General features: G+C 38.7%; 1 protein-coding gene across 3 annotated transcripts in view; it reads right to left on the reverse strand.

Annotated features, from left to right (window-relative positions):
• MON2 (MON2 homolog, regulator of endosome-to-Golgi trafficking) overlaps nucleotides 1-18,691 on the reverse strand; it is a 66,303-nt gene extending 47,612 nt beyond the window's left edge. For all 3 annotated transcript variants that reach the window (XM_063155152.1, XM_063155151.1, XM_063155153.1), the window contains exons 1-4: nucleotides 18,541-18,691; nucleotides 5,538-5,601; nucleotides 1,506-1,633; nucleotides 581-712 (exon numbers count right to left, since the gene is read on the reverse strand). In XM_063155152.1, coding sequence (XP_063011222.1) covers nucleotides 581-712; nucleotides 1,506-1,633; nucleotides 5,538-5,601; nucleotides 18,541-18,651 — 435 coding nt within the window. In that variant the 5' untranslated portion in view covers nucleotides 18,652-18,691. The remainder of the gene's footprint in view (nucleotides 1-580; nucleotides 713-1,505; nucleotides 1,634-5,537; nucleotides 5,602-18,540) is intronic.
• Nucleotides 18,692-25,887: the final 7,196 nt, after the last annotated feature.

Below are 25,887 nucleotides of genomic sequence, written 5' to 3' on the forward strand. Positions count from 1 at the left end.
AAGAGCAACTTACAAAGCAGTTTCACAATTCACTGATGGTAAACAATGTTGCATCTTCAAAGAGAAGTATCTTATAATTTATATTAAATGGACCGAGGCCTTATTTTTTGTCCTAGTGGAAACATAATATCCAAAACGTTTCATATTTAAAACTATGACCCTAAGTTAGTAAAAGAAGAGCAATAACTGGACTGTTTTCAAGAGATTTAAGGCAGAGTGGAAAGCAGCTTCTTTTAACATTTTCTTTGTTACTGAGAGTGTACACTGTGCTATGTGCTCTGATTCAAATTCAAAACTACAACATATTTAACACGTGAGAAGAATAGGCATTAGCTCAGTGTTTTTATTTCAAATTTCAATCAAGTCCAAAATGCATTATTGTGGAGGAATTACAAAACACATGGAAAAGGAAGCTAAAAGAAATCCTGTTTTCAGAGTCTAGCCATAAAGACAATAGGGACACAACAGAATCAAGAAAGTCCCCTCCTTGTTCATTGTTTTCACATGCTTCATATGTGAAAATTCTCCATCTTTCCCCTTGGATATTTCAAATTCAATAGCTGATACCACAAATTCTTACCTTGGACAGTGCTTCATCATGCACAACTGTATTGGTTGTTAAAAGTACAAGAACTGTTTGGAGCAATTTAAGTTCTTCAAGACTGTTCTCCATCAATTGCCAAAGCATATTGATAATGTTTCCAGCCGCAGCCTACAAAGAAATATTTTTTGTCACCTATTACAATATTCATGTACTGGTATATCATATACATATGTAAGAATATCACTGTCATAAAGACATATCACAACTGAATGTGCCTATTTGTCTATACCATAGCACTAAATTGAGAATTCATTATAAAGCCAATTTCATTGTCATAAGCTTCCCAAAGTCACTTTGAAGAAGTGACAACAGAAATGTCTTAATATGTAGTACAAATTAAAACCTGTACTTAATTTTTTACTTGGAAATATGGAAGACACAGTAAAAATATATTTTACCCTCAGAATTCACTAATGTAAAATTAGTGTAATTTTACATTATGCAAGCACAACTGAAGGTGTATTTTAACAGCATTATTTTCATCAGCTTCCTAACACACTATCATGACATTTACTGCTGCAGAAAATGTGCATCCATTTTATGTTATTGTTAAAAATAAAATGTAACAAAAGCACAATAATGTTATTGCACAGAGTATATTTGTGGATGCACAAGGTTCATTACATGTTCAGTTACTGCAGTAGAACAATGTGAACTAAATGAGCTGGTTTCAATTTTCATGGATTTCCTTCTAGAGGTTACTAATATTGCCTCACCTTTTTATTTAGTAATGTAAAAGGTTTCCTTTTAAATTACTGAAAAATAGATATAAGTAGAATATTTTGTGGACTATGTTCATTATAATATAAAGAGCCTCCTAAAACAATTCATTCACCTTCCGTTTGAGGTCTATATTTTTCACTCTGAAATATTTCTGGCTTTGTATAAAGATCGATCTTACCTCTGAAACAACTTCATGAGACATGAGCCTCTGTATGGCTGCTAGACACAGCTGAGTGATCTTTGGTTCTTTTGTTCCACAGCCCATCAGAAAAGGCTGAACCACCTCTGAACTGTTCTCTTTCAATGCTTTCAAAGAGAAATATGGAAGCAGTCAATGCTTAATACTTTGAAAAGTACAATGCAAAAGCTGTTAACCACACCTATTAATAAAAGCAATCTCTAGTTTCAGAAATTTGGGATTTACACATGGACCACAGGGAAAAGCCAAGTGAAGACAGACACTAGACTGACACAGCTCACTTCCACAATTACCCTGGCCAAGACTCAAATTCCAAGCACCTTCTCCCTTATACAGTCAAGTGACTTTCCAAATCTAAAACATTCATTTAAGACCCCATGCGGTTAGCAAGAAGGTGCAAGGTTCTGCCAACCCCAGAGCTTTCCCTGGCCTTGCCCCAGGAACCAGGCTCAGGCTGGTAGCACTGTCCTTCTGCTCTGCTTCACCTCAGCACCTAATGCAGGAGCAACCCAGTCTGGCACAGAGCAACATCCCACAGCACAGGGCAGGAAGGGGAAGGGCAAACCATCACTGACAAAACAGGAAGAGAGAGGCTAGACTGCATCCCGGGTACATTCACCTGGCTGTGAATTTGTCAAATGCTGTTTTAGTGATAAAGGGTAGCTTCTTAAAATGGACTTTTGCCAGGAGAAAACTAGTTCCCATAAACTTCTCTCTTTTCTTTTGGTTTGGTGTTTTGTTTTGTTTTTTGTTAAGGAGAAAAAGCTTCACAATGAATACAACATTCTACACTGCATATAAAACAGGTCTTTTTTCCATAAAAGTAATTCAAGAAATCTGACATAATAAAATTTTAGAATATGAAAATACCAAAAATATGAAAGGAAAGCATGGCTCTGACTGATGAGGGGTTTTCCATCTGCAGGTATGTTTGCTGATTCATGAAAACTTCTAAGATTTTAGCCGCTCATCACCATTTCAGATACTAAAAATTTCCTCACAGTTGAAAGTTCAATGTCTGTTCTTACACTGAATGTCATACACTGTGTTTTAGTCTATGTGTAATAAAAGAAATGTATGCATGAAAAGTTTCACACGCTTTTCAGAGGACAGCAGTTACCACAAACAAAAAATACATTCTCACATAAAAATGCAAACATGATCTATACTACTAAGCATCACTACAACTAATTTGGAAAAAAAATGAAACAAGTTAAAACTACAAAAAAATACTTCAGTGATATTCTCCAACTGAAACACTGGCTCATAAGTTTCTACAAAAAGGATAGGCTATTATAAATTATGGATGCAAATTTTCTATAAGATAATAGTTCTGACAGGATGATATCAACACACAGTTTCATCAGCCTCTTCAGAGCCAGTGCAGGCTCTATGTCCAGTTGACGTTTCTGAACTATCACTAAATTCTAACCAAGCAGAACAAAGCAAGCAAAAAGATACCACAAAACATTTATCCTTAATATGAAACTTGAGATACAGTTCTGAATGGTTAAAATGGCATGAATTAATATATAACAAGACAAAGAACTAATTTAGTCTTTTACAATACATTCTTCTATAATCCATTAAAAGCAACAATCTCACAACACCATCTATATAAGTATTTTTGGTTAATGAATCTGAAAAATCAATGTTTTGTAGATCTCCTTTGTTACCTATCTGGTTTTATAGCAACCAGGCAGAGTTGTTCCCCATTCAGAGGATCTGGAGCTAAATGCTGATGACCCCTTCCAACTCAGAATATTCTGTAATCATGTGTTTCTGTGGCTGTATTAGCTTCAGTCTTAAAATGCACAATAAATTTCTCATTGCCAGGTCTGCCTCCATTTTGCTACCAATTTACAGCAGAATATATTAAAAAGAAATCTACCTTACTGAACCATAACAAATGAGAAGGTTTTGCGAAGTATAACTTACCTGTTCATTTCATCAGCAAGATTACAATTCTGATTTTTTAGAAGAACTCCTAAACCATAAGTTTTTGCACATCTCAAAGCCACATGGAAATAATTTCTCAAATTTATCTCCTGTGATAAAAGGCTTTCTCCTCATCTGGAATTTTTCAAATTCTTATAAATAAATAATAAAGTATGTACACACTGACAAGAATGAAGACTTTGAAACAGCTCAACTTAACTTTGCAAAGAGAAAGAGAGAAGTTAGATCAATGACCTCAAAGTTCTGGCAGGTTAAACATATCCCACCAAAAATAACAAAGATTTTAAGATTTTAATAAAGATTTTAAGCCTGCCTCTATTTTCCTAAAAATTATAATCCTACACAATGAAATGCTTCAAGAAAGCACCAGATCAGCTTATTCAAAACAATCTGATACATTTGTTCTTATCTATGTTAGTGAAATGACAGTTTACATCAAGATATTAAAAAAATCATATCCTGATCAAAATATTTATTTGTATTACTAGAATGTCTTGTAGATGCTCCTAAATAATCTAGCAGTCAACATGTATCCACTGATTCCACAATTACATTGTAGCATTTTGCAGCTTTATTATTACAAAGTGATATACATAATTTTTCTTCAGAACACTTTAAATATTAGATAGACAATCTCTTGACACTACCTTATGTATAAGATTAGCTTTTAATACCTCAAAAAACACAAAAGTCCATAAAGAATTGAGTCTGTTTAGTGACATTATGCTTTAACTGTGGAATATTAGGATAATGTTCAGGCAAAGTACATTTTCCCAGTACAAAACTGTGGAACAGAGGAAGCAAAAGTTATTATCCTATTAGCAAAGATTAACTAATCAAAATAACTTGTAGGACCTGCTGTTTCCTCAAACCTCTTAACAACAAATCTGTACAGGTTTTTTGAATGAAATAAATACTAAGTATATTCCAGTTTGAACTTTCCAAGAGTAAATAATTTTTAAAATTTTACCAACTAAGAGAAAGTGTTCCCTCAAAAAGATGAAAGCAAAGACTGCCCATCCATGACTAAATTTAAAGATCTTTCCTATCTCTTCCCTTTGAAAACTAAAAAACAGAGAACTTTGCAGGATTAGAAACTAGCTTTCTAAAATAAAAACTTCTTTATGCAGTAATATGTTGACAGCTTCCAAAATGGCTAAATACTGCCTTCCCTTTTTCATTTGTGTATTTTGACATAGCTGACATTACCTGGCAAACTTTTCCCACTTATGTCAGCATACATGACAGCAGTAAAAACAAAGAAGATAAACAAATAAAAAAGAGGCATTAAAGTGAAATAATGAGGAGAGGGTCTGTTAATACAAATAATCCTAGAAAATGCCTCTTTAACAATACCTGATTGACATATCTCAAAAGTAGATATGGTTTTGCAGCTATTTCACTGGACTTGCCAAACAATCTGACATTTCAAGGATTTTGACTACTTCTGGGGTAGACACTCAATTATTGATGCAGGGACATTCAAAACTGGCCAAGGGCTTTACCAGCAACTGACAAGAAGCCAACTTTATAAAGCTGAAGAGAGTCAGGAGATGTTGTTTAAGCACTTACAAATCTGCATCTCACAAGATACGTCCCATCTCTTAAGGCATTGGAACATCATAAATTGAATTATCTTGTCTCAGATAAAGACAGACTTTTGCCTGCCAGTTACAAGTCCCAAAGGCTGGACTAATACACAGATGTGGATCATACTGCAGAACTCCACATAGAGCACTCAAACACAACAGCTAAAACACTGAGAATGTAGGGCCTGAGTATTTCATGGTACTTTTCTAAGTGGATGATTACTTTTGTAGAGCATCAACTGAAAATGGAGCCCTTCCTCAGCATCCTAATAGCACTAACAAGAAACAAGTAGTGTTAAAAAATTTCTACACTGGATTTTTTGCTAGGTGCCCAAAAGTAAAGCATCAACAATACAGCACACACTTAAAGACAAGAAGCATTATTAGACATATCCAAGACATCTTTTTAACATTTTGATCTGTAACTCAGCTTTATTCTTCCTACTGCACAGCAAATAATTACCTGCCAAAATATCTGTGTTTCGTGCAGCTATTGTTTTCACTTTTATTATTCCTGATTCAGCAGCCTGGAAGAAAAGAAAACAAGTAGTTTAGATGCTATATCATACATCAATATCTGTAAAGAAATAAAAAATATTGTAGATAAATAAAAAGGTATAGTCTCAGACAAAGAAATGCATTTGCAGTGGTTTCTGCCAGCAGAGTTAATGCAGAAGTGAAATTTTTGTAGTTGCTGGAATTCCTTTCTAGAATTCCACAGGAAGGGTTATATTCAGAACTTTTAGAAATCATGATTCTCATTGTATTACTTTCCAGCCTTATGAATGAAAAAAAAAATCACTAGTAAGTATAAACACTGTTACAGTCTCTAGACAATTTCAAATTACAAGTATAAAAATGAAACCCATCTTGCCCCTGGATTTTGGCTCCCAAACGTCCTATACAAATGATCCCATGGCAATGCCGCAAAGGTGACTTTCTAACAACACTTTCTGCTCTTCCCAGCATGCCACACAGAGCACAGCACCAGCTCCTCTTTCCCTTTGCCCCAGGTATGACTTGGCAGAGCAGCAGCACCATCCTCTTGCTCTCCCACTCCTCCAGCAGGGCCAGGGCTGCCCAGCCCAGCCAGGGCATCACACACGGCCCAAGGGAACAGCAACTCCCTCTCCAGAGCCCACAAACACTCCCCTGCAGAAACCACTCAAGCCGTGCTCTCCAACAGAAATCGAGCCAAACTGGAAACAACACTGAAGCTTTGCATTTCAAGACCATGACTTCTGAAAGCTTTGTGTACAAAATAAAAGAGATATATTATACATTGTGCTTTTCCAGTTTTTAAATTTCATTAATACACTATAAGACTCCGGAAAGAATTAAACAAATCAAAATAAATGCAACGGGTTTTCCCAAATGGCTGGATGCAAATTGCTGGAAAATACTGTTCTGCAAATTTGAAAGCACATTTCCCCTTTATTTTAGCTTTGTATTTCTGTGCACTTTCAACACTACACATTACTATTTTTCCTCTGATACTACTATTTAAAGATGTGTGCTGTCACCTCATAAATCAGATTAGAGAAGCAAAGAAACTGTCATCGGAAATATGAAAATGATAGTACATGAAATTTTACCATGTGTTAATATTCTCTCTCCATCAAAACATTATTCTAACAAGGTTTCACAGAAAGTCAGGTTAAGGTGACTGTATAAATTCACAATTAAATATTTAAATTAAGAGTTGACATACATATTTCTCAAAATAGCTAAATGAGAAATGCAAAGCTGAGGGGTTTTCGTTTGGTTGTTTTTTAAAAAAATTTGATTTCCCAAAACAATACAGGAAGACTAAACACTGCCTGGAGTGTTCTGGAGATTTATTTAGATTTTTCTGAACACAGTTTTCTACTTCAAAAATGAAGTCAATAATATTCACAGTGCCTGATTAACAATACAACATGCTCAAATGAACACAAAGCAACATGAACATATACATTTTGCATAACTAAAATAAGGCATGTCAAATGCAGCTCTTATTTATTTTAATGATATTAACTTAATGTGTTGAACTTCTTGTCATAACACTTTATTTCTATTAATTAATATGAAGGATTTGTCACAGTCCAACTTCAGTCATCTTTAAATGAAAACTAATCACAATTACTAATGGCAATTGATTTCTGTCTTGCCAGGAGTGACAAACTCATTCTGATTCCAAGAAATATTAAGTCTGCTCATAGCAGTGGCATTCACAAACACCATGCACTTCGCACAAAAATTTTCCAACATAATGGCTCTCAGTTTTTTCCATGCTGGCTTTATATAAAATACTATATATTAAAAAAAAAAAAAAGTAAAACAAAACAACTGCTGAATATAAGCATTCTTCTCCATGAGATACAGAAATTTGTATGATCATCTGCATGATGCTATGGTTTCTATTCCGAATCTCAGTTAAAAATATTTACAGTTAAAAACTAATTACACCACATGTACCCTACAAAATACTCTATTATATGTGTAAAAGAGACAACATATTAACACTATAAAAATATACCTCAGTTGATCACAAATAGCCAATAGAAAACATGATAACTACAAACAGTTCTAATCTGTATACATTAATGTAAAAGTGTGCTGGGATTGCATCAGTTTAAGTGGCAAATTAAAAGATATATTCCTAGCTTTTTAAGTTTACAAATTTACATCAATTACTATAGCAGTTTGCAGGACACTGTCACATGAGAACAGGATCTTATAAAGCACTAACCAAGGAGAGAGCATTATATTGTGTGTATTTATGGATACAAATATGATAATTTACTTTCACATAAATATAAGACACAATGTTTTTAAATCAATACCAATTTTAGCTGTAACATTACCAGCTTCCCTTAGCACCACAACTCATAGCAGCCTAACAAGCAAGTCAGTTCTCTCTTTATTTTGAACAGAAGAAAATATACATGGAATTCCTGAAACTTAACAAAGCTTAAATGTATTTAAAACCTTCAGCCAATTAGATTTCCAACTCTGCTGCTTTAATAATTGTGAAATGAATGATATAAAATGTCTCAAACACACACATGCCATTATTGAGTTTTGCTTCATGTTTCTCCTGAAGCAACTGCAGCATCCAGTCTGGGAAGGTGAAATATTGAAGAAGAAGAGAAACTGACTCTCAGGGATAGCACATATTCAAGTCAGTCTCTTCCAGCACTTTGATCTGGCTTTAATCAAACAGTCAATAACCCCCAGTAAAATTCAACAAGACCCTCTACACTCAAACACTTGCCCCATCATCTTTCTGCTTCCATGGAAATTACCAAGTATTTGCTAATTACATGGAAATCACCCTTCACAGAAATCAAAGTAAGGCAAAGAGACAACCTATGTACCAAAAAAAAATAAATTAAAAAGATCAGGAGAGTGCAGTTTCAAGCAGACTGAAAAGGAGTCTGTGCATAACATCTATGTTCTGGCCTCAAAGTTCCTCTCTGAATGTACAATCTGAAAACAACATTCACAGCTGCCTTACAGACAGAGGTTCTCTGCATGTGAGAGACCACAATGTGGAGATGCATAGAGACTTCCAAACACAGCTTCAGGAGCTTCTCAGATCCAAAACTCTTACTCTCCTAACAGCCTTCTCAGTCTTCAGTTGAAACAGGGAAAACTTTCAGCCTTCCTGTCACAGGTATGCTGTGAGCATCTTCCCAATTTTTGGAAACTTTTACTTTGTTTAAGATCTAAAGCACTTATTGGGTAAGAGAGGCAGATAATATCCACTCAGGCAATCAGTAAGGAAAGATTTAACACATCCTCAAGCAAAACCAACATTTGCCAACATCCAGGTAACAATCATGAGCCAAATTTTTCCACATTACATATATTTAAAGATCTGTAACTCATAAATCACATATGAAGGTATTAGGATAACTGGGATATTCAATTCTACATGAATTCAACATGACATAAAGGCAAGCCATCCACACCATGAGTGGTAAGTGGATCTAGAAAGCAGCAGTTCTTCAAATCTGTCTTCTGGGACATTGTGGAAGCTCCTAAATCCAGCTGCAGTAGGCAATCTACATTAACTAAAGATACCACTTGAGCTAACTCCATGATCACCATATCATTACCCTGCAGCCCAAGAACAGGACTTGTCTTGGCAGTACTAAGAATAATAGCATGGCATATGCTTGAACATTTAACATTAATAGAGGTACATCTTGGACCTCTACTGCAATGCACACAGACAGGCAAGTAAAGGAGCAGAGGCATCAGCTGGGATGTGATCTGACAGTACATCAGGTGCTCTGCAGTAATCCCTATGGACTTGTCATTCATTACTCTGGGGGAAACATGAAAGCGCTACCCTTCTTTTACTGAAAAATAATAACATAGTTAACAACTTTTCATAAGGGAAAGATGACCCAAAATTTGAATCTAAAGTGAGAAAAAGTAATTGTTGTCTCTGCCATAGCAATCGTTTCATTAAAAGTTTCAAATGATTTTTAAAAGAAGTTTAAAAAGGATAAACATGCTAATGTTCAAAGGAATTTGTATCTAACAATTAGGAACAAAGTCAACACTTTTTTGACTTTATTAACCAAAAAGATATATATTCCCATAAGGATATTTAATGCAACAATCAAACATGTACTAATTCATACTAAGGATTGATCTAACATCAAGAATCTTTTTGTATGAATTTCTAAATGTGACAGCATTGTTACCAAAAGTTAATAAAACCGAGAATTTTCACTGCTAGTGCTTTCGAATGACCATTTGTGTTTTCATTGTACATTGGAGCAAATTGCTATCTCCAGAGACACTAAAATTGTTTTAACATTTGAAGTTCTTGATTTCTCTATTCTCAAAAGAAAAGCATTCAGAAAGAATGATTTTTATTGGTATTTACATTACATTGTTTGCCAACCTTTTATTAAGACTGGATGAGAGTAATATGTTATCTATAGTCACTGGCATATCTCTTACATGAAATAAAAAGAGCAATTTTTTTCTATCCATGACTGTCTGCCTTTCCAACTGGGACACTAACCTTATATCCAACAGTTTAAATAAGAGGTCCTCCTGTCCAAAGTAGAGTTTCACTTCATTGTTATTCTGGCTTGCTGTGCAAAAGCACATTCTGGACCATTACTATACAGCTAAGCTATTGCTTAAAAAGAACACACAAAAAACTCCTCACTAAATCAGTCTCATGAAAGCACTCAAGTGTACCACATTTGTGTGAAAAAGCCCTGTACTTGCCTCCTGTATTTTTATCTTCCTCCCCCTGAGTACAACCCCTACTTTGACCCTTCTCTTTTATGTATACTCATTTTACATGTAATTTAAACTGGCAAAATGCCAGTCTTGATCTGACATTGCTGTGCACTCACAGGGGTTTATTACACTGAACAGTTTATCATTTTGTTACGATATTATCATAAATTCGGAAAACAAAAAGCTTTAACAGATTTTATCATACACTTTCTTCTCCAGCTGAAGATTTAAGATATTGCAGTTTATATTTTTTCAAAAACACACAACCTTGTTCATTCCAGCTTTAGTGCAACTATATTAGTTGCTCTCATATTCAGAGTGCTCATTCACACTTAACAGGAATGACTACTCCTCTGGCCCATTAATCTTCTGAAACTGTCAGTTTGCAGTACCAGTAGCCAATTCAGAATGCTGAAGGTTAACCATCAGTAATGCCAGGAGAATTGCCAGAGTTATCTGAAGTCTTCAGAGCTGCTGCCTCTGGAGCTGCCTCACTTGACGTGAACATAGAGATATTCAAATACAAATACATACTACCACAAGTTTTCATTTGACAGTCAAAATACTACACCTCAGCTGGAAAGAGCATCACATACAAATTAACAGATCCAATCACAAGGCACAACATAAAACAACTCATTACCAAACTGCACTAATGTAGACAGAAAGGCAAAAAAGCTAACACCTGAAAGAGAAGAAACACAAGTCACATAGCAACGAATTTCTAAGTTCTTCTTCTCTCTTCAACAGAGAGAGCAAGGATGTACCTCATATGTTGTACTGTATTCTGTATAAATTATATGGATACCTAAATAGTATGTATAATACATTATACATGGTATCTCTCAGGATAAGGATATCTCTTAAGATACCCCTACACTACATAGGTACCTAATGTATATACCACCTTATATACATGCATATATCTAATGCATATAATACATGAGATACCTGTGTAGCATCGGGATGTTCTGAGAGAGCCCATGTCCAGCATTAAGAGATTTCTGAGTGATCCATTCAAGTACCACACAACTGAATTTAAACCACTGAAACAGAGCACTTGCACTTGAAACGTAGTTACATACTTTTGACACAACAATTATCATTCTATGTTAAAAACAAAACAACACCCTGTTTCAGAGCTTCAGGAGACATACACTTGAAGTTCAAACTAATGTTGCCTTCAGCTTCTCAAGCACAACAGACAGGACCAGGCAACTTTTGAGGATTTGCCACAAGCACTATATTCAGTCAGCAATGTCCATTTGCCAGACACCTGGTAAAGGGAAACAACAGTTCACAGTTTAGGCACTAGTTGAGAACTGGAGTCACCAAGGATTTCCAACTTCTGCTGCAAGTTTCCTGCATAATATTCAAAAAGCCATGGGAGGCAGATGAGAATTAAATCAGAGATTAGGATGCACAAATTTAAATATTTAGACTCCTGTTACAATGGAGATTGTCTCTCCTGAATGCCCCTTAATTCTTAAAGCCTCTCCTTGAGCTAATTCAGCTGACCCACTAGCAGGGGCTCAATGCAGAGGTCTAAGCTCAGGCCTCTGTATCCAAGACAACTACACGCAGACACCAGAAAACCCAAGCTCTTCTGGACCAGAGGCTGGAAGTCAAGGAGGAAACATTATTGAATCTCAAGTGGCAATGGAGAACACCCAGTGTGTAGGTGTTCTGCACAATCAATGAAGCTCAGACACCCAACATCAGGCAACTTCATCCTGCACTGAAAAGTGTAACTTGGAAAGCAGAAAGACAGACCAATATAGTGAAAATTTTACCAATTTTCTTCATTCATTACATTTCAAGCCATTACATGATGAAGAAACTTGACCTGTGTGCCTTATGTGAATCACTTCAGAACATGTGACATTTCTATTCACAGACTAAAATGATCACATGAAACTTATGATTTACAATTGACCACGAAGCTTAGAACACATCTGAATAGATGTTTTCCCCTGTAAGACTTTACTTTTAAAAACATAATTTTGAAAAAATACTACTGTATAAAGGTCAATATTAAACAAAAATCACTGCAAAATTAATGGACTCCAAACATGAAGCTAGCGGATGCAGCAAATGGTAAAGATCAGAAATGATAAAAAAAAAATAAAAGAGATATTAGGGATTACTGGTTTCAAGTTACCAGCTCAGCTATGGGCTGGCAACTCAAGAATGCTACAGAGTAATCTCCAGTCACATGCACAAAACACATGCTTTAGTGCAAGCTGCCTAAGTATGACAACAGACATTTTACAGAGCATTGTTTCTCTATTTTGAAAAAACTCTTAAAACACAGTTAAGTGAATACCCATTGAAAAAACTAACAAACAAACAAAATCCTCTAGTTTTCATCCTTTTAATATTGTGAAGACCTGAAAATAAACCTGGAAAGTTCAGTGTAGGTTGAATTCCCTGTGGGCTATAGTGTCAGAATTAATTAAACCATTTTATTCAAAAAATAAAGCAGGAAACCCAAAAACTTGGTTACTCCCACAGAAAATGGTTTATGTCTTCTTTCCTAGGATCATTTGGCTCATCCTTTTAACACTAAAGTAGCAGAGCAAAATGAATGCGGAGCACTCAGAAACTATTCAATGCTAGAAGTACATCAAATGACTCAGATGCTCATATCACAAGACAGCTCAGCATGTAATTTCTTTCTTAGCCTTCTGCAGTATGTCTACTGCCCTATATTCAACAAAATTTCTGAAATATTATTACCATTACAGAACAAACAGCTAACAAATATTCACACGTTTTAACTGTTCCTTCCAGTTGCATTAGGAGTCCTAATGATCACTTTGACATTATACACTAAATTAACTGATCTGTATCTTTTTAATGAGTGTTTACCTTTTGCAATACATCCTCATGTTTAGTTTCACACAGCTACCCAATGACATCAGAGGTTCTCTAAAAAGAACAAGCTTCCCAATTACATTAGCTTTAAAATGTGTTTGGCATATCATTCCTAAACAAGAATGATGTAACCCAGGGGACTGAACTGTCATGTATGTCACTCAATGCAAACAAGACTGGACTCTAAAGCAAGAAATGTAGAATAATGCTCGTCTTCACACACACAGCATGCAGCCTCTCAGTAAGGGCAAATCCTATCTCTTGCCTCAGGCTAGTCCACACCACATCTACTGTAATTGAATAATTTAAAGTTTGCTTTGTCCAGAAGTCACTCAAATCCTCCCTTTTTAACTTTTACCCTAGCTTTATAAGGCTACTTGCCTGCAAGAAGAGTTACTTATAAAAGAAGAAAAAATAAGTCTGCAAAATTGGATTCTATTCTTTTCCCAGATACAGCAAATTACAATACAGTTTCAAAAAGATGTCTATGTGCCAAAGGTGCACAACTCAACAAGTAGCTAAGTAAAAGCAATACTGCTCCTTCAAACAAGGACTGGGTAAAGAAACAGCACAGTGAGGCTACCAAAAGCTTTCTTCCAAGAGACTCGAGAGAGCACTTCTACTGATCAAAATATTCAAAGCTAACTCTGTGATGCTCTTCCAGTGGAGGCAAGTCAAATACAACCTCTTTCCCAGCCCCATTACAGCAACAAACACCCTAAAACATACGGGCACCTGCAACCCATTACACAACAGCCAAGAAAAGGGCATGCCCTGGCCCAGGCCAAGCTGACCCTGCAGTAGTCCCTGTCTGCCCCAACACTGCCAGCCCTCTGCCTTCCCCTCTCCTACCAGCAGAGATGTGCCTGAAACTGTGCAGGGAGCTGGATAAGAGTTACTTTTGTTTGTTTGTTTGTTTTTGGTGGTATTTTTCTAAACTCACTTTGCTTTTACTCCTATTTAAAAGTCAAGAAAAGACCTGAGACAACACAGACAATACAAGCCACAAGCCTACAAGAAAGTTGCGACTGCTTGATTGGATCTGTGTAAACAACAAGGATTTACATAAAACTGGAATTCAGGCTGCAAGAAACTTTTGGGTATACTTATTTCTCATTTTAACTCCATTACTTCTGCCAATTATAAGTATTTTCCCCTTGCATTTCTAAGTTTTTTAATGCAGTAGAATTATCTAACCAAATCAGATGCAGTTTACCGAGCAGTATTTTCATTCTGTAATAAGAAACAGCAGGTAAATCTATTTAGGACAGTAAACCATCTTCAATTTGGTGATAAGAGAAAATTCTTACTCCAGTTCACCAAGGAGAGGACGACAGGCTTTCCCCAAATGCAGAACACAATACCAAAACTCCAGTCACTAGCAGGTCAAAACAGTTTATAAAGCTCTGTGTGTGCAGCATGCAATTCAGTGCAGCATAAGCAGCACTGCAATACTCTCTAGGACAGAGCAAATCTCAGAGCCCACTGTATTAAAAATTATGTGTTAAAGATCAAGTAGTATTGTTTTCTAGGAGAAACACCAGATTATTTGAGATAACATCAACAGGACTGATGCCTCTACCAAAGACTGTTTCATCCTCTGCAATTTCAAGCTCCAAAAGACAGTGCTTTATTTACATTTTCCCTGAGAGCTTCTATCCCATCCATGGCTGGCACCTACTTTTCTAATTGGGCAACAGAAATACATCATGAAAATACAAACATATTTTCCAGCAATGTCATTATTTGCATGTCTGCCAGTATAAACAGGTTTGGCATATCAGAGACATAGTCACCATATCCCTTCTTGGTCATAGTGTATAGCATTCATGCCTAGTACACTTCTATAGTCACTGCTGATCTGAGGAAGTATCAAACATAAAATACATCCAGCAACAAAGAGAAACGAGCTTCAACTGTAATAGGAACTGGTATTCTCCACACCCTTTAGAAAAATAAGTCTGTTATGTTATTTAAACCCCAAACTTTGTCAGCAATACAATTTCAGGTTCTTTCTGCAGCTCCCATTTTTAAAGCCTTAAATGGCATAACCTAGGAAAATCCTACTGTGGTATATTTGTTAATATAGAGCACAGACAACATATGGATACTTTGGAGCCAACATCCTGTTATTTCTCAGTTAAAAGCTCTAACTAAGGGGAAGGAAGTTGGCCATATTTGTGTCCAAGTTTAACAATGGGAGAAACTCACTAATTTCAACGTTTCTTAACAGATTATTGAAGTCAGCAAAAACCTCAGACTCTACAGCTGTAAGTTACTGGACTTACAACTACACAATTTTCACATGAACATGACCTACTAAGAAAACCTTAAAGACTCAGAGTAACAGAAAAAATGAAATTAAAGTCCTCAAAACATTGAAGAGTTCAAGTTCCATTTTCAATAAGGTTTCATTAAGAACTCACTTCTACTTCCTAACTGAGGCTAAGATCTAGATCCTATGGTTGGTTGTCCCCTTCTCTTCTCCATACAAACCCCTCCCTCATCCTCCTCCTCCAAAAGAACTCCACTAAACTTCTTCAGCTGTGTCATATACATGCCTGTTCAAAGAATCATTTAATATTGTTTTGGTGTCTCAGAACCTAAGAGATTCTGCACAATTTTGTAATAACATATGACTTAGAAAGGTGTTTAGAGAGTGAAAACTAAGCCCCTTTTAATAAAACAGGCTCTATTTTTCTGATCATACAACTGGTCTAAATCCTTAAAGTACTGGTTAAAGAATTTACTCAGGTTAATCATCCGAGCAACAACCAGAACTGAGAAGTACATTACTACTTTTATCACAGCAAACCCATCACCTAAATTCACTTTGTAGAATTTTAACACTATAAATATAAAAATAAAACAACAAAACCAGAACAGACTATTCATTTTAGAAGTGGCTGAAGATAACAACTGTGAGCAAAATCTTTGACTGTGTCAGACACTAGAAAGATGAGGAGAAACAGTTTACCTTTACAAAGTACCTATCAAATCTAACAACCTTGATTTACATCTCATAACTATTAATTTGGGACTAGGAGTTTTTCAATAATTTTATCCCAGTATGGTAAGCGCATTAAGTGACATGAAAGCATACACACCAACTGCAACACAAACTCATAAATTACAATGCATGTGGGAGAGTTTAGTTACACTACAAGTTAAAAAGTGAGCTGGTAAGAATCTGTTTTCAAAAGCCAGTATTTAAACATGGTTTAAAAAAGTGGTGCTGTTTCAAGTCAGTAAGAAGAATACGCCATTCCTCTGATCATTCTAGCCAAATCTAATCATGATCAGACCAAAAGCATGCAATTGAAATATCTCCTTAAGCAGCTGAGATTTGACAAAAAAAGGACATCCATTTCCTTTAAAACTAGAACAAAAAAGGGCTTCCAGAAGTGAGGAAGTAAGATCGTTTCCTGCAACTGTATCATACATCCTACTGTAAGACTGCTTTCACCTCAGACTGTTTGTCTGAGGTGAAAGCACAGAATTCCCAGCAGAAAGTCCCACCTCCTTATAAACACCTTCCCGTACTATTCCAATAAACCTATCCAAATCCCAAACAATTGTGAAAAAGTTTGTTAAGTGCTTTCAATGAAGAAAGCTACACAAATTGCTGTCAATTTAAAGTGAACAACATAAAGGTTGAGCTTACACAAGAATATGATAAACGTGCTGAACAAGTATAAAGTACACACAGTAGTTACTATAATATTCCGCCATGGCAAACTTAATGAGGCATTACTAAAAATACTTAGCTTATGAACGACACTGCCCAAGTCCTTTGGAGATCTCAAGGAAAATAAATGTTAACACAGTGGGGAAACTTGTTCAGAGATGAAACAAGAGTCACACAGTAATACACAGAAGGGAGTGCAAGCAGCACTCCCATCTCCCTTCAAACACACAGAAGTTTCTGTTCTACTGACTGCAGCTCTTTCTTCTTTACATGTGACCACACACAATTCGTCAGGACTGATCGTAACTTTCTCTCATTTTTCTGTGACCACACAAAATTTCACAAACGCACCAGCATTCCTCTGCAAACTAAAATAGTTCACAACATTCTGTGCTACAGTGTGTCACCTCATGTCTTTCAAAACAAGCACAGTCATTAGCTTCAATTCAGCTGTTAAAGTGTATGTTACTTTGTACAACATTAAATATGCTATCATTAATTGGAACTTAAGTCACACAACACCCGCAATGCCTTTCTCAGATGCTTCTGGGTCTGCATCTTAATCTGATCTAATTGTTTAATATTTTTCCTCCCGCTATCTCATAGAAAACTTTTTTAAATGGTAAGCAGCAAACTGCTGATAGGGAAAAAAATTAACTGTATAAAAACAACGGGAAAACATATGGTTAAAAAGTATATTTTAAGTTAGCAAGAAAAATTCGGATTCCTCTTCAATTAAAATAATCCTGTTCACCGAGATTACTGAGGTCTCAGGCTGCACAGCATAAAGTCACGTTTCAAAACCAAAATACACAGTCCTACTGTAATGAGTATATTAAAGAGTTTCTTAAGAAGAGAGGAAAAAACAGTAACCCAAACTTCTGCGTGTCCCAAGCTTCCTCAGCTGTGCCCACACCGCTGGAAAGCCACACAGCCCCAGAACGACGCGGCAGCGATGACGAGCGACCGCCACAGCTGCCACCGGCAGTCACGGGTGTGCAGTGCTGAGGAATAAGGCAGCGGGCCGGGCAGCACAGCCCTCGAGAGAGCGGCAAGGCACAGACCCGAGGGGAGACCTGCGGGGCCCCGGCTCCCCCGGCAGCCGCAGGGCCGGCCGGGGCTGAGCACGGCCCTCCTCGGCCGGAGGGCGCCCGGCGGGCTCCCCGCTCGCTCGGGGCGGACAAGCCCCAGCGCCGAGCCCGCCTCCGGCGAGTTCCGCTCGCTCCGTGGCGCCGACACAGCCGAGCCGAACTTTGTGTTTCTCCCCAGGGCGCCGAGGGGCCGCCCCCGCTTCGCCCGTCGACAGCCGGTCTGTCCGCCAGCCCCGAGGGGCACAGCCCGGCCCACGGCCCCCGCCTCGGCAGCGCACTGACAACAGCAGCCACAGAACACGCGACAGGCACGGCCACATCTGGGCACAGCCACATCTGGGCACAGCCACATCTGGGCACAGCCACATCTGGGCACAGCCCGCGGCCGTGGAGGTCGGAGCTCACCGGGAACGGCACCGGGCTGGGTACCAGAGCAGGGGCTCGCCGGCAGCTCCGCTCCGGCCCGGCCCCGGGGCCATAGAGGCCCCTCCGGAACGGCGTCCGCTGTCCGGCTCAGCCCAGCACGGCCCGGCCTGATTCGGCTCAGCGCCACTCACCTCCTTGACGGGGGGGAATTTTTTCCGGCACTCCAGGCTCAGGCCCCGCAGGTCCCCCTGCATGTTTTCCAGCAGCTTCTTCACGGCTTCGGGGCTGCTGGTCCCGGCCATGGCGCCGCCGGGCCAGCCCCGGGCCGGGCGCTGTTCCGAGCGGGCAGGGGCAGCGCCTCTCGCTCCGCGGCCCCGGCCGACACGTCTGCGCCCCGCACCGGAACCCTCCGGCCCAGCCGCGTCCCCTCCCCGCTCCGCGTCCCCCCCGCTCCCACAATCCCGGGCGCCGGCAGCTTCCGCACACACGGCCGGGGGCGGGGAGAGCGGCGGCCGCCGGCTGGGAGGGAGGAAGGCACGGAGGGAGGGACGGAGGCGGCACCCGGAGCCGTCCTGCCGGGCTGGGCCGGGCGCGGCCCGGGGAGCGGGGCTCTTTCCCCAGGGTCCTTTCCCCGCAGTGTCACTGGGTGGGCGTGAAGGGGCAGGAGAGGCGCTGGGACCTGGGCCGAGGGCGGGGAGCTGCCGTGGGGAGGGGACAAACTGCGGCGTTCGCGAAGGGTCGCTGAGGCAGGAGGCGGCGAAGCTCTCTGGGTTTCAGCTGCCGCCAGCCCCGCCGAGCTGCTGCAGGGATGTAGGGGTCCGTCCCCTCTGGCCAAGTCCGGCTCTTAGGAGCGTTTGATTTGAAAAAGCAAAAAGCGAGGTACACTGATTTTCTTTAGAATCCTGAAGTTCTTGCTTTCTTTCCAATGCGAGTGAGTGTGCTCTGAAACAGATTTCCCGGAGAGTTTGCGGAGTCTCCCTCGCTGGAGATTCAAGAACCGTCCGGATACAATTCTATGCAATGTGCTCTGGGGTGAGATGACCCAAAGCGGTCCTTTCCAGCCTTGCCCGTCGTTCTGTGGTTCTTCAGCAGGAGTGAAGCTTTGTGCCCTCCTCGGCTCCCTGGTCTCCTCCAAGCAAAGCGAGGGCGAACCCTTCGCTGAGAAGCTTTGAGATAAACACAGGCGGGGAAAAAACGAGGGCATGTGAAATGGTTGGGTCCCAGGTATCTTCCATGTCACCAGCAGTGTCCCTCGGAATTCCGTACCAGCAATTTTTAACCCATTTCTAAAGCTGGCTCCTGAACAACTCAAACACGCTCTTCAGTATCTGTTACTCGTAATGCAGGGGAGCTTAGGCCTGATGGTTGCCTGGGAGCTTCCTTCTGGAGGATACCATTCATCATTTACCATAACAATTAACATTTCACAAAGATTTTGGTCTCTGCAATAATAAATTTTCCATATTCTTGGTACTGCAAATGCTGTACTGTGCTGCCTACCCACATGCTATGCAGCATGGTTCTGTTCTCCATCTATAAACTCAGGGAGCTGGGAAACATCCACGAGTTTTGACGTGCTGTAGTTTTCCAACCTGAGAGTCTTGAAAGAAAAATTATGAAGAAGTTAAATGAAGGACAAATTTTAACTGTCATTTGATTGAAAAAAATTTAAGTAACAGCTTTTCTTTAGACTTTCCTGAAAGTCTTCACTCTTACTCAAACAATGTTCTAATATATTGGGGTTTTTGTCTTGTAATGAAAAAGTAAAAATGTTTCATTAATTTGAGCATCCCTACTTGTATGTTGAGTTCATTTACTGGGAGAACCATTGCAAATGATAGAGTAAACAGGCTCCCACTGGCACAGCATTGACTGTACCTGTATACATAAATCTTCAGGGGTGCTTTCTGAAGCAAAGAGTGCAGTCTTGTTTTCTAAGTAATTTGTTATTTTAAGATCTTTATTTTTGTATTGTTTTGAATATACTGGCTGTTAGCTTGGCAGTACTGGATACATGTATGTGAGTTTTTAAAACTGTGTGTAATGCTGCTGCAATTGAATTAGATAGTTAAGCTTTATGTGCCTTCAGACAAGGAATTAGGGTTTCACCCCCTGTGTCCAGTAAAATCAAACATGATTCTATAACACTGTTATACTTTCAAAGTGCATTGATTTGTTTATTCTCAAAAGCTTTGATTTTTCTACACTTACTTTAAAAAAACAAAAAAAAAAAACCAAAAAAAAAAAAAACAGCAACAAAAGAGCAAGACTGTTGTCTTTAGTAGAATGATTTATCAATAAGCATTTTCCTAAGGATTTTGCCATCTTAATGCATCTGTTCTGGGCTTCAGGCCTGATGCAATTCACAGACCAGTCCAAATACCTTAATAAGAAACATGGATGATTAGCTAGGAGAATGAATAATTAATTATTGACTATGCATATCTATTTCTTAGGTAAGCTTTAATGATTTACTTCCTTTTTGTTGTTCGGATTTTTCCACAGATTTACTGTATAGTAAGCCATGGACACATTGATATTCCTTGAATTTAGTTGTCTGCTTGTTTGCACACTTGATATCACTTACAATGATCACACATATCTTTTCAACTACCAGCTTAGACACTCAGTCTGCTCAGCATTGCCAGCCAAATATTGCCAGATTGCTCATGAGTTTGGAAATGCATCTTACACTTTGTAGAATTCTTACAGTTGTAGAACTGAAAACTCCTCTGAATCTGCTGAACACAAGAACTGGGAACATGTGCCTGAATCTCAGACATGTCTCCTAAACAACAAGGTCATCTTTCTCACCGTTTTGATGTATGCTTTTTGTAAATGCAGAGATTTATCAGTTAATCTAAATCAGTGCAGTTAAACTGTTTAAACTAGCCAGGATCCTTTTAAGATACACTGACTTGATTGTGAATGTGACTTCTGCAGTTGCATTTCATTGCAATAGATTCTATTGCATGCAGTCCTAACCCTCAGCAGGAGTGCTTGCCAGTCTTTTGTACACTGAAATACCCTGGTAACAGTTCAAGTCACTTTTGATTCAGAAGGTGGTGCAGTGTTTGTGGGCATCTCTGAGGGCACATTTTTGACCAGCAAGTTAAGAGTGCTAGTTAGCTGTTAGGCTGACTTAATTGGGAATAGTACATTGCCTGCATCTCAGGCTTATCTCTCAGCTTTTAAGCTAACTTTGTATTGCACTGCAATTATTATGTTGTGGTTTGCTTTGTTTTTAAATTATATGTTATTTTGTGATGGGCAGTGGGTGATTGAAATAATTCCCTGTAGCTTTATGGCCCTAATTAGCAACAAAAATGCTCATGAGACTTATTGTGACTCATTAAGTTAGCTCATGTTCATTCCAAATGATGTGCATCAGTCCTTTTAATTGGATTAAACATTGGCTGTATTAATTTCAGGTGTTTAGTCCTAGTTATAGCCCATCCTGGCAGATATATGCAGATGCAGGCTTTGTATATGAGAACAGGGTTCTGTCATCATGCTGTACAGAGGCAAAATTGTCAGATTTCATTCACTGTGGCAATGAATTGGTTTCATTGTTATGGGAAGAGTTGTGATTTTCCTATGAGTTCACTTTACCTACCCTCCTGTATACTTCTGTGAGTGATATGAATCTGTCAGTAGTTACAGTACTCAACTAACTTCAGGATATGAAAAAACAATTGTGGAAAAGTAAAGGTGTTTGCAGATGTCTCTGGTGATTTTTTGTACTGCAGAGTTAAGAATCACAATAGAGAAAATTCTGTCTAAGATTGAGCATAGATACTGATATTAAAGGACAAAGTTAAATTTTAAATTAAAAGACAGTGAGAGATGGATTAATACTAAATATGTCCTGTAGCCTTTTATAAAAGCTATGCATTGTATTGGTCTGTGTAAGCATAAAGAAGGTCTTTACTATGTGAACACTTCAATAGCTCCTTAAATTACAGACCAAAGAAGTAGGCCAAGAGAGCACTTATTGTGACACAAATGGGTTAAAAGAAGTAATAAACTTCCCCCTAGTATATAGTATTCTTCAGGGTTTTTTTGTGGAATAGAAGTTAAGTCCTTGTTCCTTTAGGATGTGGCTGTGCAAAGAAGTTAGATCTACCAGCAGACTGAAAAGTATGTTTTCCAGTGTCAACTGCTCACTGATTTAGCCTGTGTTCCTTTCTGCATAGGCATGAGCTTATGTTTACATGTTGGTACCCGTTTTGTTTGTATGTTTACAGCTAATACACATTTTATTTCATTTAGTCAACTGAAAAAGCAATCCCAGCTGCTCTCTGGGATCATCCTCTTTGCCATTAGCAAACTATTGGTAATGATGTCATGTTTTGTTTAAGGTCACTCACAGCACTGTTAAGCAGCAATGCCCAAGATGTCAGACCTATGATGTGTTCTAGGTACTCAGCAGTGATTTCCTGTTGAGTGCAGAACTCCAGAGCCTACACACAAATCTCTTGACCAGAGGCTTAGATGTTTCCAAGACTCTCATGTAACCAGCCAGCAAAGCTGTTTTTCCAATTTTTTTCTGCTTGAATCTTGTCCAAACAGATTTTCAAAGCAGTGGGGTTTTTGTTGTTGTTGTTCTTTTTTAATTGGCCTTTTGCATGCTGGTAATTGAATCAGCTGAACCTGGTAACACCTTTTGTGAGAAAGAACTGCTGTCCAATGCTTGAATTAATTTATTGCTGTGTTAGAGCTGGCAATGTAACAACAGACCAATAGAGACAGAATAATCGCAAAATTTTATCAACATCTCCCATGCCCTAGGACTTTCCAGCTCACACAGAAAGTATGTGGCTGGCCTGGGAAACAAGCATTACTCTGTGCTTTAAATTGAATTTGTCTTTCATTCCCTTACACAAATAACAGAATTAATATCTGTTCATCTCTGATTTTTCCCTGTATGATGTGTAATGCAGCCCATTCATGATACTTTTTTTTTTTTCTGTCAAGTGTAGAAAAAAGAGAAACGGAGGTGGAGATGCTACTTGATTTACACAGAAAAACCCAACACTGACCATCCTTACTACCTTAACAGTCTGTCTCCTCACACCAGTGCATGGATGTGCTCTTGGAAACCTGCTGGCTAGAGCATAGGAAATTCCAGGTCTGAATACTCACTGTTCCACCTGAGAGCCAAGCCCTGGAGCTACTGAACAGGTCATTAAGTGGGATATAAAACTTGTTCAGCCAGTCTGCAACCTTATTTCCCTTTGACAGCATGGTCATCAGTAGATTCCTATGGCTGTTTATTTCTAAGGGCCTTGCTTCCCTGCTTCAGTCATAACTAACTAAACCATGCCATGATCCAAGAACATTTGATAAACAACTGAATTATAAAATTAGAAGTTAACATGTAGTAAGTATTGATATATTCTTTACCTAACGGCTCTACTCCTGACCCACTCAGCCACACTTTGTCATGGGTGATACAAATGTCTGGTGGGCTTGAATGTCTTAGTTTGTTGGAGGCAAGATCACAGAAAGCCAGAACCAGCCTTACCAACAGTAGAATTTCAAAGAAATTGAGACTTCATTGTCCTGTGATGAGCAGCTGAGGGAGCTGGGGTTCTTTAGCCTGGAGGAGGCTCAGGGGTCACTCACTCTCTACAGCTACCTGAAAGGAGGCTTTAGCCAGGTGGGGGTCAGCCTCTTCTCCCACGCAGCTTGTGACAGGATGACAGGACATAGTCTTAAGCTGTGCCAGGGGAGGTTTAGGTTGGACATCAGGAAGAATTTCTTCACAGAAGGGATGATTAGACATTGCAATGGGCTGCCCAAAGAGGTAATGCAGTCGCTGTCCCTGAAGGTGTTTAGGGAAAGACTGGACAAGGCATTTAATGCCATGATCCAGTTGATATGGTGCTGTTCAATTAGAGGTCTTTTCCAATCTAATTGATTCTGTCATTCTTTTTCCAACCCCTTCGGAACATTTCAAACCTTCCTTTATAAACTAGTTCCTAAAAATTATTAGAAACTCAGTTCCTGACCCTTATAATGTGCTGGAATCACCTCTGGACTGTTTCCTTTCTACTGTTTTACCATTATCTTTCACTAAGAAGTTAAATCCATTGCTAGAAACCAAATTTATTTTTGTTGTATCTCTGCAAGACAAACCACCACTACTGAAGATTGTAATTTCTGGTTGCCTGTTAATGACTTTTATAGTAGTTGGTTTTTTTAACCATAGGCACTGCTCCTTTTTGAAATCCTTTGCCACCTCCTTACTACAGCTGCTTTCTCATTACATTCCTCTTTTCTATTCATGCAGTATAGGCTTGTCCATACTCTTGGCTTGTCTTAGTGTGATTCATCATTTTTACATACACACAGCAGCACTATTTCTTCCTCTCTGATATTACAGAAACAATGTGCATCATAAAAACGAGCTTCCTAAATTACAATTTCTGACTGACAGTGACATAAACGAAAGAGAACTTCAAAGATTACACAGAGGATAACCTAATACTTCCCATATTAAATAGTATTACAGCTGTCTTTGATTTATCTTTTAATCTGTGCTACCTTATCTCAAAAATCTATAAATAGCTAAGGTGAAATTTTCTGAAGACATCTGCTTAGACGTTATTTCCTATACCTAAAATCAATATGTTATTTGTATTTGCTTTTAACAGGTATAGATGACACAGAGTCAGTAATTACTGTCTCTTGTGTTTGCAGACTTTCTTCTCAGGCAAAAGCCACAGTTATACAATACCCAGAGCATAATATGTATTTCAGAATGTTGACAGATGTTGAAAACAAGCATAGCTCATCTGAAGTCTTTCCAGACAGCATTCATTGTGTTCTGGAAAATGCCTTTATGCCTCCAGAGCTGGTTGCAGACCTCTTACCAATTGCACCATATATAGGTTTTAATTTTAATTTTTAAGGAATTACTAATTTTTCAACAGGGGCATGTCTGAATGGGTCCGTGTGTTTTAACAGAAATTGTCATGGAGAGGCAAGGATGCTCTTCCAGAATGGAAAAGAAAGAAGGAAAAGAGAGATGTATGTTTTGGTATAGGCTGTAATGGGGGGGAAAGTGTTACTTGGAGGAAATGATAATAAGTCAAAGGTCTTTTTCATGGTTTAAGCCCAGCTGGAAACTAAGGAGCACTAAGGTGCTCCTCTTCCTCACCCCTCTAATGAGAGAGAAAAAAGAGATCCTGAGCTACGAACAGCTTACTGGAAACAGCAATGAGATAAGAAAATGTACAATATCAGCAACACTATTAATTACAAAAGTATACAAAAAGGAGGGTGATTTACATACAAAAAATGTGTAACTAAGCTACCCAACTTGGTGTTGTGCAGCTCCAAGACAAAGAAAAAAATGTCCCTCCACCCCTCCTTGGGCCCTGTTTCCCCCCAGGCCCAAAACAATGGAAAACAATGGTATAGAAACCCTCTGCTCAGGACAATTGTTACCCCACTTCTCCCTGGAAATAGGAATGCTTGCCCTGTCCCAGGAAACAAGAGCCCTCTCCCTGCCCCTGGTCATGATGTAAGAT

This window comes from Melospiza melodia, chromosome 4, assembly GCF_035770615.1.
Source record: "Melospiza melodia melodia isolate bMelMel2 chromosome 4, bMelMel2.pri, whole genome shotgun sequence".
Taxonomy (NCBI): domain Eukaryota; kingdom Metazoa; phylum Chordata; class Aves; order Passeriformes; family Passerellidae; genus Melospiza; species Melospiza melodia.